Source organism: Balaenoptera musculus, chromosome 10 (genome assembly GCF_009873245.2).
Source record: "Balaenoptera musculus isolate JJ_BM4_2016_0621 chromosome 10, mBalMus1.pri.v3, whole genome shotgun sequence".
NCBI lineage: Eukaryota > Metazoa > Chordata > Mammalia > Artiodactyla > Balaenopteridae > Balaenoptera > Balaenoptera musculus.
Genome location: NC_045794.1, coordinates 12,155,474 through 12,178,596, shown reverse-complemented (window position 1 = coordinate 12,178,596; position 23,123 = coordinate 12,155,474). Strand labels below are relative to the sequence as shown.

The following is a 23,123-nucleotide window of genomic DNA, read 5'->3' as shown; positions in this document are numbered from 1 at the left end:
TTGCTTTCTTCCTTCAAACAAATATGGTAACCGGATGGTTCCCATTCATGAGTTTCCTCAGAGGAACTGGGGCAGAGCACAGTACACGTGGTGCTACATCATTGGGAGCAGTGTCGTTCCCCTGTTCCAGTGCGATGGGCAATGAGCTTTCAGGATAGGAATGGTAGGAAATCTCAATTTATTTTATTTTATAGTATGATCATATAGAAGTTTCTACTAAGCTTGAGACTTATATATCCCTCTGCCTGTGAGAATCTCTCAAATTTCCACAGGCACCTGGGCCACATCAGGCACTGTTTCTCTCCTGCTTAAGATCTTTCAGTGGCTTCCCATCACCTACGAAATAAGACAAGCTCCTACACTTAGAATATAAAGCCCCCTGCGATCTGGTCCCAGCGTGCCTTTCTGCCTGGATTTATCATTCCCTTTTCTGGTAATACTAAATTACTAATAATTATCTCTCACACCACGTTTACATCTCTGTGCTTTGGCTCTTTACATGAAACTCCCTTTCCACCTTCGTTGCTTCGTAAAATTTTATTTACCCAGGACTCTGTTTAGGCATCCCCAGCAGGAAGAAAGCCTTCACTGGACCCCACCAGTGTTTAAAATGTCCTTAGTTCATCCTCTCCTAGCACCCTATGAGTTTCCCAATTTTATAATCACTTTCCATTTTATATTTAAACGATCTGTTCATTTGCCCATTTTTCACATAAACAATCTAGGCTGGGAGAGGTGATCAGGTCACAGGTATCATTGTATCTCTAGTGCATAGGTCAATACCCGGCATAGAATATTTTATTTAAATGAACTGACCTGACTTTCTTCTAGCTGGTTTTGTTCTGAGGCCCTGTCACTGAACTCCATCTCTTATCTCAGAAGTTGAAGGTCCCCCATCCCAGAGCCAGCTGCAAAGTTCCCAGAGCTTGAATAACACCACAGTCAACTGAAGAGTGGGCTGCCCTGAATCGGCAGCTTCAGACACCACGGCCGGGGCTTGGAGCAGGACCAGGAGCAGGAAAATGGGGGCCATGCCGTCCAGATGCCTGTATCTGTTATGTCTCTTCACGTGCAAACTATCCCCGGAAGTTGCTGCAGAAGTTCAGGAATCCTCAGGTAAAAGAAAAGAGCACCATGGGGTGAAAGTGTTGTTGGAAGAAGGGAAGGGAACATGCTAGGGCTCTGGGTATTTGTCTTCCAAACCTAGGAAACTTCCCAGGAGATGCTGGACAAAGATCTGCCTCGCCTAGTCTGGCATTCTCCTTCAGAAATAGGCTATCTTGTGGGGACACCCCCCTCCCCATGTTAGTAAAAAATAAATAAATAAAGCCTTGGAATGATAACTGCGCTCCTAAATCTCATTGGCCTTAGTATGAAGAGAAAAAGTAGAGATGCTCTTATGATTTAGAGCTGCTTCTTCTCTACTCTGTACGCCCAAACCTTCTGTCTCTCTCTCACTCTCCCCCCACCACCCTCCTCTGTCTCTGTCTAGATGGTCCCGGCGCCCGGGAACCCGTGCGGCTCACAGATGTCCAAGCCGCCATGGACTTCGTCGCTGCTGCTGAGGTGGCTGTCATAGGCTTCTTCCAGGTTTGTCCAGATGCCCCCAGCTGTCGTCCCTCCAAAGAACCAGAAATATTCTACCTTAAGGGAGCCGCGTTAGTCACATGCGGGCCAGATGACACTGCCTTAGCAGCCAAAGGGTACAGAGTCTGCTTTTAGCTTGTCCATCAAGATCTCTCAATTTCTAGACATTCCCAGTCTCTGAATTACGTCTTCCTCACACTTGCTTCAAGAGTTCTGAGACTGCCGACTGTGTCTCCCCATCTGTGGATGCTTTGAAGCTTCGGACGGTATCTGAATTTCTGAGGCAGGGGCCAGAGTAACCCAACTTCTATTATCCAGGCAACGCATTTGTCAATAGTTGCCTCCAGTCTCGAGGCTCTTACCAAATAAGTAGTCCCCCATGCTTCTCTCTCTTTGTTTGCTCTGAAATGTTGAATAAGGATGGCATTTTATATATTGAAGGTGTTAGCCTCCATCTTCCAGATTGGCTTCCTGGCTAAGAAAAGCACCCATAAAGGCGAAGGCATCATTCCATTATTTTTCTCTTTCTCTGGAGGTAACATCTGGAGATTCTCACAGCTGATCAAGCCCCTGCTCTCTCCTGGCAGATCTTCTTGTCTTCTTTCCATTCATTAATTCCAACTCATCATCACCCTGTCTATTCTGTGTACACAGCTGGAAATAGCCTTGATGAGATGTAAGTCGGGTAGGAAGACCAGGGAGCAAATTTTTCAGTGATGAGAGATCTGAACTGTAGACAAAAACAGCCACCCTCAGACAGGCAGGAGTGCCAAGTGGAGTTGGGCGCAATAACTTAAATGACCACCGGGTGTCGTTGTTTGATTCACGAGCAATTCCATTCTAAGGAGCAGAATAAAAAAAGAGGAAGCCTTGATGAAAAATCGTTCATAACCTCGAATGAACTCCACACACCCTTTTGGATGAGCAAGGTGCCAACTCCCTCTGCTTGACCCCAGATGCAAGGCTCACCATGATCTTTTCTCTTAGCACATCTACTTCTCTAGCTAGAGAGATGTCAGGGACAAATACATTCACTCTATAGTTTATTGCCTGGAGCTGCTGAGGACAAACGTCCCATGACAGCAGGGAAATAATGCCAGCTTGTTATAGAAGGACTGGAATCATCACTCAGAATAGGCTTCCCTGCTCTGTCCTGCAGGCCTGGGTTCTAGAATTGGACCAACGCATGAACAGTATCTTCATGGCTTACACACAGTGGAAAGAGGATTGTTCCTCTACATCCTACACAAGCCTTTGTTAATAAACCTTCTAAGATTCCACTTTAATTTCTCTTATTTTCATTATTTTCTTTTTTGGCCCTTTTGACAGCACCTATTCTGATTTTTGCATTTCTTTTTTCTTCCACAAATTATTCCCCAAACATTTGCCCCCTCTGGTATATCAATGATAGCGCAGCCCAACTCTGCAGGTCTCTATGATTTTGAGACCCCTCTCAGCTACTAATAAACTGCAAGTTCTATGGTAAAGACAGACAGGAGTCCCAGGCTTAGCCACAATGTTATAGTTACCTATTAACCCACCCAGCCTGGAAAATTCAACCATGTGGCTGCAGATCCAGCCTGCATTTTTAGAGGTCAATGTTGTCTCACTGGACACTATGATTTCTGATACAAGTGAACACATTTCTACTCCCTAGTCTGTTTCTCTGTCTCCCTCCTCCAAAAACAACCTGTGGGGTTTTTTTCTTCTCGTTTTTAGGATTTAGAAGTACCAGCAGTGTCCTTATTCCACAGTGTGGTGAAAAATTTCCAAGATGTGTCATTTGGAATCAGCACTGCCTCCGAGGTTCTGGCCCACTACAGTGTTACTGGGAACACCATTTCCCTCTTTCGTCTGGTAAGTCAGGTGGGCAGCTCCAGCCTTCTACCAGTTTTTCCTTGGGTTGTGGATGTACAGACTTCTGAGACCAGGAAGGAGTCTAGGTCTTGAACACTAATGGTGCTGCCTGAGTCATGATGACAAGGACGATGGCTCAACTCACGTTCCTAAACAGATGGTGTCACGAAATGGGAAGAAGCCTGGACTGAGGGTCAGGACATAAGATTTGGAGCACTGCTTTGTCACCGACCAGCCATGTGACTTGGGCAGGTCACTGAACATTTTTCGGCTTCAGTTCTTTCATCTATAAAATAAAAGGGTTTGACCATATCATCAGTAAGGTCATTGTGAGCTCTAAAATTTTATATTTTCATACCTTTGAGAGTTCACTTACATTCATCAAACATGTGGTAACAACTACTCTGTGTGCTATGCAAGATAATGATAATAAAAACGCATTGAGTATATTCTCCCCTCTCATAGATCTTACAAATATAGTAGAGATTGTAAACATAATATGCACGTATCTATAATACAAAGAGCATCACCATGGATAAAATATTACAAGGGTTCAAATGATAAAGGCAGGGTAGGAATTGTGACCAAAATAAATTATGAAGGAGACAACTGAACTGGGATTAAAAACAGATAAAATTTGGACAAAATAGAGGAGAATTCATGGCCAACATGGGGGAAAAAAAAATAAACTTGGGAAACAGTGATCAGGCCAACTTGACTGGATCTCAGGGAACATGTTTTGGGCGAATGAATAAAAGACAGAGAAGCTTGATTGGAACCATATTGTGAGGAAATTTGAATAGCAGCAAATGGGTTTGCACTTAAGTTGCTTGGCACTAGGCAGCCCCTCAAGCCTTTAGATCAGGGGAATAATATGAACAGAAATGTGTTTGCAAAATTATTTTGGCAGCAATGAGTCAGATGGATTGTTAGGCAAAAAGACAAGAGTAGAGAGAACTTTTATTAGGCTGACAAAATAGATCATGTACTAAGGATCTGTAGCAAAGAGGTAGCAGTAGAAAGTGAAGAAAAGGCAGGTCCTGCAAGGATTAGATATCAAAATTATGGAAAGGAGGCGAGGTTTAAAGCCAGGGTACCTAGGAATAGTGAGGGCATAACAGAAATAGGGATTTCTGATGCTTTATTTTGTTGTTGAGTTTACATTGTTGGTGGAACACCAAGGTGAAAATCACCAGAGTCCACTGGACATGAGAAACTGAGCAAAAGTTAAAGTTTCAAGATTTCTGGACTGAAGGTCCTTCCCGCTCTCACCTCCATCCTATCTATCTCATATTCCTCATCCAACTGTCTTTTAAATGTATTTTCTACTCAGTGTCTCCAACTTTCTTTAAGCCCATAAACTACATAGTTTATGTACCACTCCATTAAAACTGCTTTCATACAGTTCAGGGTGGCTTCCATATTTCCACATCCAATGAATACTGTTTAAGTCTTATTTTACTGAACATTTCTGCCATATTTGACATTGTTGGCCTCTTTTCTCTTTAATATTCTCTCTTTCCTTGACCTAGGAGCCTCCTTCTCCTGGTCCACCTCTTCTTTTCGTCTCCCTGGGATATTCTCTTCCTCCACCCATACTACTGCCTGACCCAATGCTCTTCCCAATCTAGGTTATATAATCCATGCTCCATGGAGGCAAAGACTGTCTTGTTCATTACTTCAACCACCGAGCATTTAAAAGTGCCTGTCATGTAGCAGGTACTCATAAATGTTTGGTGAATAGATGAATATGTGAATGAATAATTATTTTTTTTTACTTTTTGAAAAAGTATTTACTTGGAGTAGTTTTAGGTTCAGAGCAAAATTAAGAGAAAGATATAGAGATTCCTCTTATCTCCTGCCCCATACATACATGACCTCCCCCATTATCAACATCCCCCTCCAGAGTGGTACCTTTGTCACAATTGATGAAACTACACTGAAACATCATAATCACCCAAACTCCATAGTTTACTTCATGGTTCACTCTTGGTGTTCTGTGGTCTATGGTTTTGGACAAATATATAATGACATGAATCTATCATTACTGTATCCCAGTATTTTCACTGCCTTAAATTCCTCTGTACTCTGCCTGTGAACGAATCAATTACTGAATGAATGTGTAATCCTTCAGTGATATAATTCTTTCTCATGTTTGACGATTATGTGTTTGTTGAGGATTTGGAATATTTTACCTCTAGCCTGGACCTCTCCTGTGATTCAAATGCTTGCTGGATATAACTGTTTGAATATCCTCATAAGCACTGCAGTCTTAACTTTGTCAAAACTGAATTTGTCATCTGCACCTGCTGAATCATGTTCTTCCCTCTAAAACACTGTCTTACTGAATGACTGTGTTCATTCAGTATCTAATCTTTGCCAATCATACCTCCTAGCCTACTGAGTCTATGCTCTCCTCCACTCTTTCTATTTCACTCCTTGCTTAGATTCTTATAATCTTTGGCATAAATATTTTCAATACCTTCTTAATAGATCTCCCCTTACTACTTCTTAAAGTTTCTAGGTTGGTATCACAATGATGGATATAAAATGGAAATTTGACGATGACACGTCTTTCTTAAAAACTCTTCAATATTCCCCATGTCTTAAGAGAGCAAAATCAAGATATTTAAACATGTAGTTTTTATGACGTGGCACTACCTACTTCTCCATTTCCTTTTCTAGCACATTCCCACCCTGGGCTCTACACTCTCAATACCCAACTATACACAGTGTAGTTCCACCACGTCACACAGGCTATTTCTCTGCTCAGAATGCCAGCTCCCGGCAGGGACCCTGTCACAGCCTCACCCTCATATTCCAGTGAATCCATTCAAGCAGCTTATCCTTCAGAAAGCCTCCCTGGAATCTCCAAATTGGCCTAACTATTCCTCTAAATGTCCATGTCTCTGTTTTCAATTACCACTTTTTATAAGGCATGTCATGTATTTCTGTGTCTGTCTCACCTTTTACCCCACTAGACCATGAGCTATTCAAGGGCAGGAACCATGACTTATTCATCTTTGTATACCAAGGTCTACAGTATGTCTCTGGTACCTAGAAGACACTCAGAAAGTGTTTCAGGAACTTACTCACTCCCAAAAAATATGTCTGAAGGTGCCTGAGTCCCTTCGGCAATTCTTCCCCCACCTGGACAGCAGTTGCAGCTTTGCACTCTAAAATAGGATGAAATCAAACTCTTCTGTGAAGAGCTTTGATGAGAAAGATACAGACTATATATAAAATAGATAACCAACGAGGGCTTACTGTATAACACAGGGAACTATATACAATATCCTGTAATAAACCATAATGGAAAAGAATATGAAAATATACATATATAAAACTGAATCAATTTGCTATACACCAGAAACTAACACAACATTGTAAATCAACTATACTTCAGTAAAAAAATTTAAAAAAAAAAGATATGGAAGGTTACACTAATGCCATTGTACTGTTGAACTATTTGTAGCAACCTATCAGTACAAAAATTCTAATTAGCTACAGATCCACAAGTACTTCTTTCCCAGTTTTTTGTTTATAGATCTTATGAAAGCCTGATTTAAAGTCCTAGTACCACCAAGATACACATGTGGGGAAGAAAAACAAGTGCTGTTGCTTCCAATGTCTCTGCAGGCTTTACAACCTCTAATGGACGCACTACCTTTGTTTACAATTTATTCTTTACAAAGCCCTGTTGATGACTTCCCAGAGCTGCTCGCTCTCCTTTAGAATCTGTTTGTTGTTTCCCACTAGTGACAGACGTACTCCGAATGAACTCTTGGAACCTCTGGGGACAAGATTATTTATGTCCCATACCAAAAACAAGCACCCCGGTTTCTGCCCTACTCCACTGGCAGGTCTGGGACAGGATCAGCTTCTGCAGTGACAGCTTTTAGATAAACATTTTTTTTCTCAGTTTACACTTTCAAAAATTCAGTCCAAATTTTACTAGGATTATTGTTCAGGAGTTTGGAATAACTTTTTTTTTTAAAGAACATCAACCAAGACTATTCTTTTTTTTTTTTAGGGTTTTTAAAATTGCGGTGTATTTCAAATTTTTGCATTGAAAAAACTTTTTTTTTTTAACATCTTTATTGGAGTATAATTGCTTTACAATGGTGTGTTAGTTTCTGCTTTTAACATGTTCAAAAAACATCACACAATGCGATCGTGCCCTTCAGAAGATGATCCTAGTGTTTAGAAACAATGGTCAATTCCTGAGTCCTGCAGGGGTGGCCTGGGAGCTAATGGATGTCCTTACATGATGGACATGGTCTTTACTGATTCCTGCCAGTTGGTCACTGTGGACTCTATGTAGGCCCATGAGGAGACCCTTTTACGTCTGCAGTTAAGACTCTTCTTTTTGACATTGGGAAACATGAGCCAGTTGCAATCTTCTGGTACCTACTTTCATCTAAGGTCTAGAATTTCATCTGTTTGCTTTTCTGCCTAATTTACGATAGGCGCTCTGCCAGGTGTTCCCCGAGGTTCAACCATTGAATTCTCACAAGGCTCTGATGAAATTATTATTATTATCCTTGCATTATCAATAAGGAAACTAAAGTTGCATGAGATTGATTCCAGTATCTAGACTCGCATAACTAAAGAGTCACAGACACCTGATTCATCCCCAGCATGGCCGACTCCAAAGCTACCATTTCTACCATATTATAGTGACTTTCTACAGTACTTAACCCTGAAGAAAACCAATGTTTTTACTCCTAGATTCTATTTACTCTAATGCCCCTCATTCTAAAGACTTAAAAAAAAAAAGAAAAGAAACACACTTTCTCCTAAACCATTTCTCTATCTCCATGGCACTATTTAATCAAACCCCAGGATTATTTCTCAAGAGCTAATCTAGGCATGGCATATTTTGGCAAAGAAATTGCAGAATTTGTCCCTACAGTAAATTTCCATTGTAAGAACGTGTTTAGAAATAAGCTGAAATAATAAGTGGGAATATGAGTTGACAGCTATGTTGGAGAGATGAGAGACTGGCAAATGCTATATTTATGGAACGCATCACCTGCAAAAACAGTGCAGGCCAACTATATACATGTGATTGGGAAAAACGTAAAATGGAGCAATAGTAAGTTGTGTATGACAACCTGTCTGTGTGAGGACAGAGCTTGTCTTTTGTGAGAGTGATAGTAATCCTCACCACTCTCAATAGGACTCTTAATGTTGCCCCAACAGAGATGTAATCCCATGTTGAAAAAACCATGAGCCTGTCCTAAACTGGAATTTCAGATATTATTTGAATGTTTACCTCATTTTGAGTATTCTCAATCACTTCTATTTTAAGAAATATAAGGACTTCCCTGGTGGTCCAATGGTTAAGACTCTGTGTTTCCAGTGCAGGGGTTGCGGGTTCGATCCCTGGTTGGGGAACTAAGATCCCACATGCCAAAAAAGACATATAATTAGCCTAACTTTGACCCAATGGGATAGTGATGGAAACACAGCAGAGGCATCCTTTCATGCCTTTCACAATTATTCCTTGGAAACCTATTATAAGAAATGCACCTTTCCAAGCAGAGAATCAGAAGAAACCAGTGCATAAAAATAAACTGATAAGAAAGGCAAGAAGTAAGATAAATCAAATTTTTAAATATTTTTTTCTAAAGTATATATTTACCAAGTATATGGTAAGCTAAGCAGCTTATAAAAACAAACCCAGAGAAGCAGCCGCATAGCACAGGAAGATCAGCTCAGTGCTTTGTGACCACCTAGAGGAGTGGGATAGGGAGGGTGGGAGGGAGGGAGACGCAAGAGGGAGGAGATATGGAGATATATGTATATGTATAGCTGATTCACTTTGTTGTAGAGCAGAAACTAACACACCATTGTAAAGCAATTATACTCCAACAAAGATGTTTAAAAAAAAAACACAGAAAAAACAAACCCAGAGACATGAGGGCATTTGTTAAACAAATGATTTCTCCGTGATAGCCCAGATATTTAATATTGTAACTGGTGTAAACTAAGACAACTTTAATATGTCTTATGAACTGCTGGGTTGTTAATTAGAGAAATCGAGCAGAATTCAAAGGAATATTGCTGGAATACTAATAAACAGAAAAGGAGTGATGAAATCCATTGGTAGGACACAGTGTCTGAAACATAATCCACATCTGATTCTCTTGGAGAACCTCAAAATTATATTGTAAGGTGACAACCCTTCTGGTTTACTGTTTCTGGTTTACTGTTTACTGTTTTTATTCTGGTGCCTCTTTTCTTGGGGAGAAAAATAATATGATTTTTCAAGGAAAATTCTTTCCAAAAACTGGCAAAATATATAAAAAATTTTCCCCCACTCTTGGTTCCAGGGTTGGGTTTTCTTTCCAGTGCATTAGGCAAATAAATTCCCTTTACAGAGGAAGAATTCCTTTCAAATGTTGTTTCCAGGAACCCTACACATGAACGTTCCAGAGTTTTTGGTTTAAGAAATAGAGAAGTAACCGGGTATGTTTCGTTCAAAGAAGCCCAACCAACTGGAAAGCCTTCAGGAGGGTGGTTTTTATTAAAGCTCTTTGCTTCTCAGAGAATGTTATCACCGCTTAACCGTGGTGCTTCCAGTATACAGCATTCCTTAAGTCCAGAAACACCTGGAGGAGCTGGCGTTTCCTGTTCGTCTTGTTCTGGGAAATGTGAGGGTTTGCCTGGAAAAGGGAGCAGAAAGGGAGGAACTCCTGGCTCAGACCACAGCTCTGTCCCCTGAGCTTAGACACCAGGCCTGCAAGTTTCCAGAAAAATAATCAGGAAGTATTTAAACGTATTAAAGATTAAAAGGACACTGTTTTGTGACTACAATGATGATTTTGATGGTTGCACAATTAGCAAAGCCTTAGGAAGGAGACATGACAGGTGGCAAAGCAGGCCTTAAGCAGCTTTTAAGATCCTTTGTGTTCACTTTCTTCTCTACCGACTAGAGGAGAGGGATGGGAGAAGGGTGGGCAAGAACTCCACCTAGGAAGACATTTTTCTCCTGCTTTTATATTTCTGCCCCAAGCTTTCTACTCAAACTGTGTGAATTTAAAAACAATTAAATATGCAAAAGGAGTTCACCTTTTAAAATATCCCGTGGTTTCGATGAATTTTTTTCAAAATTCTTTTTTTGAAAGACAAACATTTGCTGTACCTCGGCATTTATGTATTTCATAAGTTCGGGTTGTGAAAAACAATCACAAAATAAAGTGATTAAATTGACATCTGAGTGAGGTCAGCACTTCTGGGCCTCAGTACCTAACATACAGCAGGCACTCAACAAATAATTGAACACAAATGGATTATAAGAGAAATACCCAGATATGACTAAATAGACTCAGAATTAATACAATTAACCATAAAGAGTGCATTGGGTTTCTTGGAGGTTCATATTGCTTTTAACTAACCCAGTGAGAGACCACCTTGAAGAAAAGAAGAGAAAAATAGAAGATGGTTCTGATCCAGGGCAAGATCTGATGGGGTAGGACCGATATAAGATAGCAGATAAAGGGAAAGGGTTAAGGAGGTGTTCAAGTGTTGGTGGCCCAAGGATCTCAAAAATGACCCAAATTATTTCAGGAAGCAGAATTGTTCAGGATCTGACCCTGACAGTTTTACCTGTAGGCATAGTTGCTATGGGTGATGGAAGTTTTATCTTCTGTCTTTATGGGCATGAGGAGATGGGGGAGGGGAATGGGAAACTTCTGGGAGCAATGTTTGGCAATATGACATCCTATCTTTTCAACATACCTGAGTATCATGGAAAGGCAGCTCTAAAATGCAAATCTGGGATAACAGACCAGGTAACTAGACAATCCCTTCCACTAAAGATAATTTTTTTGAAAAAGCTGAGCAAAAAAAATATTTTAAAGAAAGACCTTGGAGAACTAGCAAGAGAAGGGGGTATGTCTAGGCTAAGATCTAAAATAAAATGGAAACCCAAAAAGATGAACCCTGTATTTGGACTGCTTTTCATCTGGGGGGCTTAGCCAGTTCTAGAAGGAGCAGCAGAGACGCTGAGAGGTTTATTAGCATTTTTGCAATATTCAAGGAGCCAGAAAATTAAATGTTGGAGTTCAGGGACCACAAGAGGAAGTAGGAGGTAAAACTAGTAAGACATCCTTTGTTCTACTTTGGACCCTAAAGAGAAATACCCTAAAATCAAAGATAAACCGTAAGTAGATCAGCCCTCCCAAGAGCTGCAGCACAGATTCGAGTCACCTCAGCCCCTGATCATATATGAATATATAAATACACACACACACATACACATATATATATACACACACACTACATACACCTGCACACATATATAATTATATATATGTATCATCTATATAATTTACCCGTAGCCATGCCATAGTATAATAACAGAAAGTCAAAGAAGAAGAGAAAAATCTTAAATCAGACAAAAAAGATTACCTTCAAAGTAAGCTCAAAGGGTAATACTAAGATTCTCAGATGACTTCTCAATAGAAAGAGTGGAATGCAGAATACAAATAATTATATCTTTCAAAAACTGAAAGAAAATAACTCTCAACAAAGAATGCTACCCCCAGCAAAAATAACCTTCAAAAATAAAGGTGGGGGGCTTCCCTGGTGGCGCAGTGGTTGGGAATCTGCCTGCTAATGCAGGGGACACGGGTTCAAGCCCTGGTCTGGGAAGATCCCGCATGCCGCGGAGCAGCTGGGCCCGTGAGCCACAATTACTGAGCCTGCGCGTCTGGAGCCTGTGCTCCGCAGCAAGAGAGGCCGCGACAGTGAGAGGCCCGCGCACCGTGATGAAGAGTGGCCCCCGCTCGCCGCAACTAGAGAAAGTCCTCGCACAGAAACGAAGACCCAACACAGCCAAAAATAAATTAATTAATTAATTAATAAAAAAAAAAAATTAAAAAAAATAAAGGTGAAAGAAGCATATTTTAAACAATCAAACTGAAAGAATATGTCACCCAACAGATCTAACTCATTCTAAAGGAAATACTAAATGTGTTCTCTGGGCAGATGGGAAAAAATTCCCAGATAGAAGCTCAAAAATGCAGGAAGAAATGAAGAGAAACTAAGATATAAATATATGCATAAATGTAAATGTATATTGATTATATAACAATAATAATAATGTCTTGTGAGATTTAGAATTAACACACAGAACAATAATCGCCTGTAAGTCTTTTTTATTTTTTTTATTTTTATTTTTTTTTTGCCTGTAAGTCTTGAGTGTGGGCCACGGACTGATTTGGAAGGAAGTAAAGTGTATTAGAATGTTCTAATGTCTGCATTATCCAAGAAGAAGGTAGAATTGCCAGCTAATATTAGATTCTGGTAAGTAAAGTATGCATGTTGTAACGCATGCTGGTGATCCTTAGGAGAATAATTATAGCGTGTGTCACTTCTGAGTCAAAAAAGAGAAAGAAGGCATAATAAAAAGTGCTCAATGGATTCAAAGTAGGCCAAAAATGAAGGAAAATGAGATTTGGAACAGGCAGAACCAATGGAAAAATGCATATTTAATTAAATATATTAGTAATTACATTATATAAAAATAATCCAATTAAAAGGCAAAGATTATCAGACTGGATTTAAAAATAAAACTATGTGCTTTCTACAAGAGATACAATGTTTTAAAAAATAGGGACATATGTAAAGTATAAAGATAGGTTGAAAGTAAAAGGATGGAGATATGCCATGTAAACACTTCTAAAAGAATGCTGGTATAAGTATATTAGTATGAACAAAGTAGTCTTTTATGTAACGAGCATCCCTAGGGATAAAGAAGGACACTTCATAAAGACAACAATTTTAATTTGCCCAGAAGATTTACCAATTCTAAATCTGCCTACATGACTTGAGAATATATAAGAAGAAACTGCCAGAATTGTAAGAAAAAATGATTAAATCCACAATCATACCGGGAGATTCTGACACTCCTCTCTTGAGAGAATATGCTAGTCAAAAAAAAAAAAAAAAAAAAAATATATACATATATATATATATATATAATTTGAATTATAAATTAACTGTGTCCTGATGAGCATATGCAGAATACTGTATTCAAAAACTATAGTATATTCATAATTTTAAGGACACATATCACATATACAGAAGTTGACAAATAATAAGAATAAAATGTAGAAATTAAGCTGGAAATCAAAAACAAGCATATAACCCAAAAATCTTACATTTTGAAATTTAAAAATACACGTCTAAATAACCAATAGGTTGAGAAGAAATAAGAACAGAAATTAGAAAACATTTTGAATTGAATGATAATGAAACATACATATAAAATTTATGAATTTAGAAGGCATCCATAGCCTTATAAAGGGAAATATGGAGATTTTAATGTGTATTTTAGAGAAGAGTAATGCTAAAAATCAGAATCTAAACATCAGTTTAAGAAGGAAGAAAAAATGAGTCCCAGGTAGATTTTAGATCCATTGTGAACAACAAAGTAATAATGTTTCTAGGAGATAAAATAAGAGAATACTTTCAAAACTTTGGTGTAGTCAAAGCACTTTAAACAAAACAAAACAAAAACACACATGAGTTATAGGAAAAGGTTGATAACTTGACTACATTGAAATTACCTTCTGTTCATATGCAGTCACCATTAAAAGGGAAGTCCCCAGTGAGAAAAGATATATAATATAAAACCACAAAGGGTTCATATCCAGAATATATAAAACATCTTCAAATCAGCAAAGAAAGGATCAACTCAATAGAAAAATAGGCAAGTGACTTGAACAGACACTTCAAAGAAGAGGATATACAACTGGTTAATCAGAGAAATACAAGTGAAACCACAGTGAGATACTACCAGATATTCATCAAAATGAATAAAATTAGAAAGGTGGATAATACCAAGTGTTGGCAAGGATGTGGAACAATGGGACATTTCCAACAGTACAGATGCAAATGTACATTATTGTCCATTTTAGAAAATAGCTTGGCATTGTCTCCCAAACACACATCAAAATACATGTCAAAAATATACATATCCTACAATCAAATCCTAATCCTAGATACATGCCCAACAGATATAGAGACATGAGTACCAAGAGAAATGAACAAGAGTGTTCATTGCAGCCTTATTTTAATAACCAGAAGCTGAAAACAGTCTAAATTTTCATCAGTAGTAAAATGAATAAATGCTTTGCATATTTATACAATCGGATATTATAGAGCAAGGAAAATGAACAAACTATAGCTAAATGCAATAACATGGATGGCTCTTATAAACAAAATTTTAAGCAAAAGAATTGAGACACACATACAAAAAATAATTTGTTTCCACTTACATAATGTTTTTAAAAAGATGAAACTAAACTATAACATTAAGAGATGCATTTTTAAGCAGTAAAGCTATAAAGGAAAGGATGAAGATGGTCATCATAAGTCAGGATAATGGTCACTTTGGCAGAAAACTAATGGATTATTGATTAGAAGGGATCACATAGGGCTTCAGGCATTCTGGTAATGTTCTATTTCTTTCCCTGAGTGGTGGTTCCACAGTTGTTTGCTCTGTGATCATTTACTGAGGTTTATATTTTCTGTTTTGTGCTTTTCTCTATATGTGTGTTTTATTTCACATTAGAAGGGTACATAAATAAAACATAAATCTGATCCTGTAAGTGTCTCCCCTTGCCCTCAGGTTAGAGTTTAATCTACTTACCTTGACTTCAAGGCTCTTTAGGAATTTGCCCTGCTTACCCCACTGTCTATGTCTCTCTTCTACCTGCACTTAACATCTACTGCTAGAGTCAAGCTAAACAAACTGCAGCTTCTAGAATGGGCATCTCACATCTTTTTGCCTTTAGCAAATACTGTTCTTTATTTAAAATCCCATCCCCATCCTCATTCATCTGAACAAGTCTTATTAGCCATTCTTCAGGAGCTGCCTCTTCCTGGGAGTTTTTCTGCTCTTCCTTAGGTGACAAATGGGTCTGTGATGACGCTAGCCACATTCTGTGTGATGTTTCTGTTTACTTCTCTGTGTCCCACAGGACAGTGTGTTCCTAGAGGGCAGGGAACATTTCCTATTTACCTTTCTGTCTTTAGAGCTTTAGTTAGTGCCTGACATGTGGTAAATAGTCTAGAAACATTTATTGATGCATGAAGACAGTGACAATGTTATCCTTTTTGTGTGACCCAGGTGGATAACAAACAACTGGATTTAAAGAGTGAAGACATTGAAAGCATGGATGCTACCAAGTTAAGCCATTTCATTCAGAGCAACAACCTCCACTTGGTGACAGAGTATAACCCTATGGTAAATAGCCCCTGTCTGCAGACCCTTAAGTCGCTATGTCAAGGAGGGTACTTGCCTTCATAGCAGAAATCCTTTCCTCCAGGAGTTCTGATCTTTTGACCAATAATAATATTAACCACCATTAATTGAACACCTAGTTTATGTTGCCATCCCTCTACAACCCTTAAGTTGATAGACTTGTCCCTACCCAACAAAGAAAGAAACAGAAAAGTTAAATGACGTCACATGACTAGTAAGAAAGAGAGAGTGCAGTGCTGAGGTGACTAATTCAAAACTTCTGAGTTTGGTTGCCTGAGAGAGTTCAGTGAAGGCAACAAGATTGTGAGCTTGCTGCAATTGCAAAACTGCTGAAGGTCCATTTTGTTTTCCTAAAGCATTGGTGACCAATACTTTTGTAAAATACAATAAAAGTAAATTAATAGACAAATGAAATGTTTAAAAACAAAGCCCACCGATCACATATTTGGATGTCGCAATGATGTAAAATTTCTTTAAAGTTTTTATACACCTATTCCCATTTTCTGTGCCTATCTCCTTGTCGACTAGTAACTAACATTTCCTGGTCTGGCCTAGACCCTCATGGGGTCTCAGGTTTCTTTCTGGGTTTGTCTTCCTTGGGTGTTGCATGCTGCCTGAAACCTGGGTGAAGGTGCTGGTCCAGCTGTCCTGCTGGCCTTCTAACACTCTACAGCTTATAGCATTACCTTACATGTCCTGCCTTTTGCCTTCCTGAACGTAAATCATAGACTGATGGAGTGTTGACTTCCAGTGATCTACATCAGCTCAGAAATGCTATGCATTCTCTACTAACAGTACTTTATATGCATGTCATGCTTTTTAGAACTTACAAAGCCCTTTCACACCATTTTCTCATTTAATACTCACAGAGATTCTTTGAGGTAGGAGAGAGGAAATTATTATGTCCATTTTATAGAGAACTCTCAAGTTCCAAACAACATTCAAGATTACACAGTAAGTGGAAAAGGCATCTTTTAAGTCAGAAAATTTAACTGATGATGCATTAGTTCATATTGTCTATTTCTATTCTACTGGAGAGGAAATGGGAGTTCAGAAAAGTGAAGTAACTTCCTCAAGACCATATGACTAGGAATTTGAGCTTCAGTGACAGCCCTATCCATTTATCCCTGATTTTTTTATGACTGGTCTGTCTGACTGAGTCCTGTGGTTTTTCCATTGCCCCACACAGCCTTCAACAGAAAATACCCCTTTTCCTGTTGACTAAGTTCCTGTCCGCCTCTCACACCATGTTTTTCTCCGTGGAATGGTGACTCCATTTCCACTTTTGCTAAGATTCCAAACACACGCACCGCAGGGGTGTTGGCAGCAATAATTGAAAAGGAATTTTTCTCCTAGACCATCATCATTCTGGTCATTGTGTCTATAAAGCTGCCAGGAGTGCATGTGGGACCAGAAAAGATGATCTTCCGGTACCTGAGCTTATGGTCCAGGGTCCTGGAGTTCTGCAGGCGAATGAGGGCAGAGGCAAGGACTAGCCTTCCTGAGTTCTGATGCCTGGTCCATCTCTCATCTTATAGAACAATGACATTTGTTAAGTTCCATATTAATAGTGACAACAAATCACATCAAGAAGAAATTAGGAAAGAATTTCTTTAGAGAAGCAAGTTCAACTTTTATTGTGACTTTTTCATTTCCGAAAAGTAGTGTTTTTCTCAACTGGTGACCTGCCCACACTACTATAGTTGTTTCTCATTGGTTGCTGGTACAGAGGTTTGTACCAGTAGCAACTGGGAAGAAATTCACAGCCATGTACTTGGCCTCCTGTGCAGTTTTAAGGCACACACTCAATACTTGGTTGCAAGGAGAAAATCCAGCTGTTTAATCTATTAAGATTAAACTAATCACTTCTGCTGTGTTCAATCCCTTCTCCTAAGTCAACTATATCATTTGACTCCTCAGCTTTGATTTTTTGACTCCTCTCAAGATTTATTCTCCATCTCCGTTCTAGGAGAGTAGATGCATGGTCTAAGTTTAAGTAGCAGGATCTAGTAGAACAAGAGACAATTATTTAGCATCCAATCTCCCAAACTTAAAATGTAAGACCTGGTTTGAAACTCCAGGGAGAAAGTTTTGGGAAAGAACTCACTGGACTCTCCTTACCTACATGTTGGTCAGTAGAGCTGAAAAAAATCTCTACAGAGTAGTGTGTAGCTTCTGGAAGGATCCTACCTAGTTGCTCCCCTTCCCACCACCCTGGGACTCTGCCCAAAGATTCCTTAACACACCATACTCTCTCTTCTTGTGCACATGCTAGTTTTACAGCAGTGCTTTCTGTATTTAGAAGGGAGGGGTGAAAAGGAATGGGATTTTGTTTAAAATAGCGACAGTTGCAGCACCATTTCAGGAAAGGGAAATGAAGGGAATAGTTTTACACTGTATCTTCTCTCCTCCCTCCGGTTCACAGCTGTCCCCTCCCCTCCATCGCCGACAACTTCCTGGGGAATGACCATCTCTAATCACCAAAAAAGGGCCAATGCTTCTGGTCTCCTGAAGAGCTTACCTTGTGGCTGATCTGAGGTGGTCTGATTCAACCACGCTGAGGGCTGAATTGGTTCTGTTGAGGCTTTGCCATCAGCTGTGTATGAGGCAGTACATCCTGGTGGTTAAGATCATGGACTCTGGAGCCACACTGCTTGCTGCGAACCGCAGCTCAACACCTTCATGACTTTAGGAGATCTTGGGCCTCAATTTCTTCTTTTATAAAACTGGGACTTTGAGGATTAAATTAGTTATTACACGTAAAGACCGGAAAACAGTGCCCAGCACATCATAAGCACTCAAAAGTATACACTACTAACATGCAAAGTCCACATTTTAAGTGCGTCTGGCTGGTCTTGCAACATGAAAAGGGGTTTAAAAGGTGACTAAAATGTTCCACGGTGTATTTGTTACCTATGGATGCATAACAGCTTACTCCAAAATTTAACAACTTAGAACAGAAAAAAAATGGATTGTCTCACACAGTTTCTGTGGGTCAACCGTTTGGGAGTGGCTAGGGCTAGATGCTGCAAATCTGGGGGCTCATGTGACGTGGCAGCCATTGGTCAGGGAGGCAGTCATGGGAAGGTTTGACTGGGGCTGAAGAGTTTGCTTCCAAGATGGCTCAGTCACAGACAAGTCAGTGCTGGCTGTTAGCAGGAGGCCTTAGTTCCTTGTCATGCGAATCTCCTCATAAGACTGCTTGAGTGACCAGTATAAGAGAGTAAGTGATACGAGTGAGAACAAGGCAGAAGCCACTATGTCTTCTATGACCTAACCTTGGAGGTCACACTCCAGCATTACTGCAATATCCCTTTGGTTACTCAGCTCAGCCCTATTCAGTGTGGGGAGGAGGAAACCACACAGTTGCATGAAAATCAGAGGGTGAGACTGACTCAGAACCATCTTGGAGGAGTTACCACTGGTGTGATGGATGGACAGCTCTCATTTATGTTCCAGTGTACCTATTCACCGGTTGTCACTAATGGTTTTTTCCCCTCCTTTTCACTTTCATTCTACTTCAATACATTTCAATTTCCCAGGCTGTAATTGGCCTCTTTAATAGTATGATTCCAATTCATCTTCTACTGATGATGAACAAGGCCTCCCCAGAGTATGAAGCAAGCTTGCACAGATACAAGGAAGCAGCTAAGCTCTTCCAGGGGAAGGTAAGTCTGGACTGGGAAATACCCTTTTGAATACTCAGCAACAAGACACTAGAAAAAGGGAGATGGGACCAGGGAAGTGAGATAAATGAGGAAAATACATAAGGTTAAGAGATAACAAAGTGAGAACTGGGGCATAATAAATCCCATTACTCTGATTTAAAATTTAAGATGTATTTTATACTATTAAAGATGTATTTAATCATATCTTCCATTAGCAGTAAGTCTATTTCTTTTTTTTAATGCCTTGATGGGTGCAGAGAAAATAGAGACCCAAAGAAACTGAAAATAAAAATCACCTGTTAGTCACGATTTATTTACTCCTTGCTATAAACTCTGAAGTTTTAGACCTCAGGGCTTATTTCTCATCTAAAACACCTGTCAGGTATCTAGTGCCCACTGGGTGTCCAATAAATATTTATTTCTTTCCCTTCCCTACTTTGTGCAGTTCTGCTTATGTTACTGAAATAGTAAAACTTCAACCACTTCAAGGCTACTGCATTGAATTAGAGACCTCGATGACAAGGGCTGTCTGGTAATAAAACAAGCTGACTTTCTGGTGGTTGTTTCCCTAGCACTGGAAGTTTTCAGTGTTACTAAACGTAGATAACTCTCTACACTATTATCAAGAAGATTTCCACTTTGGGCAGAAGGTTTGATTTAATAATATAAAATAGTTAACAGTTTTCAAGCACTTACTATATGCTAAAAACTGTACTAGAAATATTAAATCCATTCTCTCATTCAATCTCCCCCAACAAAAGCCCATTTTTCCAATGAGAACACCTAATCTCAGGGAAGCTGAGTAATGTACCCAAAGTCACACAGCTAGAAAATACTACAGGTAACATTTAAAAGGAATTCTCTTCATTTAGCCAATAGGCCATACTTTCTCCCTTAGCTAACCACTAAAGTCTCTTCCAGTTCTATGGTCTTAAAATGAAATAAACCCGATCAAAGGGATAAAAAACCAAACAATGCAAAACAAGAAGAAATTCATTTTAACTCAATGAAGATTTAAATTGTGTGGCACAGACCCTAAATTCCATCAGTGTAAACTCCAACAATCACAAGGTGTCTCTTCCTCCCCAGGACCTCAGAGAGATCTTTCTTTTTCAAACTTCTCCTACTGCAGATTCTTTTTATTCTGGTGGACACTGGTGTGAAGCAAAATGGGAAGGTGATATCGTTTTTCAAACTAAAGAAGTCTCAGCTGCCTGCATTGGCAATTTACCAGACTCTGGATGATGTGTGGGATACACTGCCCATAACGGAAGTCTCAGTAGAGCACGTGCAAAACTTTTGTGATGGATTCCTCAAAGGGAAGAGGTTGGTAAGTGTGAGACTACAGGTAAAGCAAGTTGAAGTTTGTTTCCCCTCTTGGTCCCTTTAATTTCCTGTTGAATAAAAATTCTTTGACCTCCACTGGATTTGATTAAGAGTAAAGGGATAGGAAATGTTCATATAAATGCATGCACTCACCCTCTTCTTTTGCATAATTGATAAGAGTATTATACACTATTGTATATTATTGTACAGCTTGACTCTTTTACTTAATATGAAGTATTATTTCATTGTGTGAAAAGCTTTCTTATAGTTTATTAACCAACTACACAGAATTTAAATGTATTGATGGATCATGATTTATTTAACTATTCTCTTATTGATAGACATTTAGATTGTTTCCAATTTTTTGCTGTTTCTCATCCTCCAATCATATAAACAAAAGTCTGTTTTACCCAAACTTTGTCCACACAATGTGTTCTCAAGCTTCCTGATCTTTATCAATATTAAAGGCGAAAAAATGGTATCAGTGTAAAAAAAGAAAAGAGTAAAGGGATAGGAGGATATGGTGGTCAGAGTTGGGATGCTTTTTAAGATATAGTCATGGGAACAGAACTCCAAAAACATTTTTGGAAATGTCTTGCATATTCAAAGGAGCTGAATTTTGGATTTTACCATTCTGTGTACAACATCAGTGGGAAACAAGTAAATTCCATATGAGGAGTTCATGAGATAAAAATTGAAGATGGATTTAGGACTTTCAAGAGGAATTAAATAGCTCAATTTGCTAATCTCAGAGTTCAAAAACAAGAGTGGACTCCAAATCTGAATATCAGTCTCTTGGTGTTTTTCAGAGAGAAAATCATGAATCAGAAGAAAAGACGTCAAAGATGGAACTCTGATTTCTCCCTGCTTCTTCTGCGTAGGACCAAGTAGCTACTTTATGCCAAATAAAAAGGGGTGACCAAAACCTCAGAGACAGTAAACAGGATCACCAGGCTTTACACATACACGTACACGCATGCACACACACACACACACAGCCCCAGTTTGTTCCTTAAAATCTCATTGACTCTACTTTCCCTTTCTTTTAAATTTCCTCTACTCTCTCACTACCCTTCCGATTTTCTCTTCTGCATTCATACTGAGTAGGCCCATGCATTGTCATACATACCACTGGATGGAGGCTTTATGAGAAATACTGTGCTACTGCTACGAAGGGGCAACATTCCTAGAGGGAGATTGTTCTGGTGTGTCATTTGATATTGAATTCGTATACTGCAGGCGACTTACACACAACATCTTGTAGGGTTGCTTGAGGGTTGAAACTCTGCTTTCCTCATAAGCCCATGTCCCTCTCTGACTCAGGGCCAAGGACAAAAAGATGGTTTTAAATGCCTTTCTGAAACTGTCTTTTTGCCAGAAGTCAAATGATATTTCCAAGTCTCTGAACTCAGCAGAAACAGACCATGTAAAAACTCTATGCTTGTTTCGAGTTCTTAACTCCCCGTGTAAATCAACAGCTGCATGATAAATAAAAGGCCATCATGTTATAGGAAAAGACTGGCATCTCTTTGCAGATCAAACCTCTTATAAATACCCCGCCACCCAACTCAGCAGAATGGACCTCCCCCTTTGGTATCTACTGTTCGAGTCAGGCCATGAGCCACTAATGTGTTATCGTTCACTGTGAGTGGGATGGGAGCTGGTAGAGACCATCTTGCTTGAGGATTGGTATAAATGTGGCAGAGGAGCTATGGGAATCAAATTGGGTAAAAGGTTGGAGAAGGGGCAGGGGGGAACTTGGCCCCAGGGGCGAGCTGGGGCTGGCTAAACGTGGATTACTGCAGGTGAAGTGTGCAATCCAGCCCTTGTGGGATGGAGGGAGAGTTTGGCTGAGTGTCTCTGGCCCACAGGCTGTTACTGTCAACACACAGATGAGACATTGTTCCCAGGAGGCCCTTGGCTCCAAAGCAAAGTACCTAAGTGCTGAAGAGCTGAAAAACTACAGTGTATACCTAAGGACTGGTCCAAGAGACTGGAACAGAGACTGAAAGACTTAGTTGTTCCTTCCTGGGGGGAAAACTCCATGGCCCCTTAGCTGGGAGTCAGCTGTTGGCATGGACTCTGTGAAGGCAACTGTGTATGGCACACCCCTCGGCAACACGAGACCAGTAGATTCTGAGAAGCCCATCCCATCCATCCACAGGTCTACTGAAAACCACCCAAACAGTTTCCTGCTTAAGGCTGAAAAATATTCCTGGGATAGGCACATCCCAGAAGCCTCCCTTTGATACTGCAAACCAGAACTCTTGACGTTTACAGTCAGGAAATTCTTCCTGATATCCAGCTGAGGTCCAGTAGCCACACAAGCTCGTTTCTTCTTACCTGTACTGAGTGGAAATTCTTAACAGCTGCCAGTCACCATCACTAAATGGTACCTTTAACTC

At 39.6% G+C, this 23,123-nt stretch overlaps 1 protein-coding gene across 1 annotated transcript; it reads left to right on the top strand.

Annotated features, from left to right (window-relative positions):
* Nucleotides 1–75: 75 nt before the first annotated feature.
* Nucleotides 76–22,192, top strand: ERP27 (endoplasmic reticulum protein 27). The gene is made up of 7 exons (XM_036866608.1): nt 76–1,116; nt 1,493–1,590; nt 3,307–3,444; nt 15,590–15,706; nt 19,267–19,392; nt 20,525–20,722; nt 21,528–22,192. The coding sequence occupies exons 1-7, from the start codon at nt 1,023–1,025 to the stop codon at nt 21,573–21,575; spliced, it is 819 nt and encodes a 272-aa protein (XP_036722503.1). The 5' UTR covers nt 76–1,022; the 3' UTR covers nt 21,576–22,192.
* The last annotated feature ends 931 nt before the right edge of the window (nt 22,193–23,123 follow it).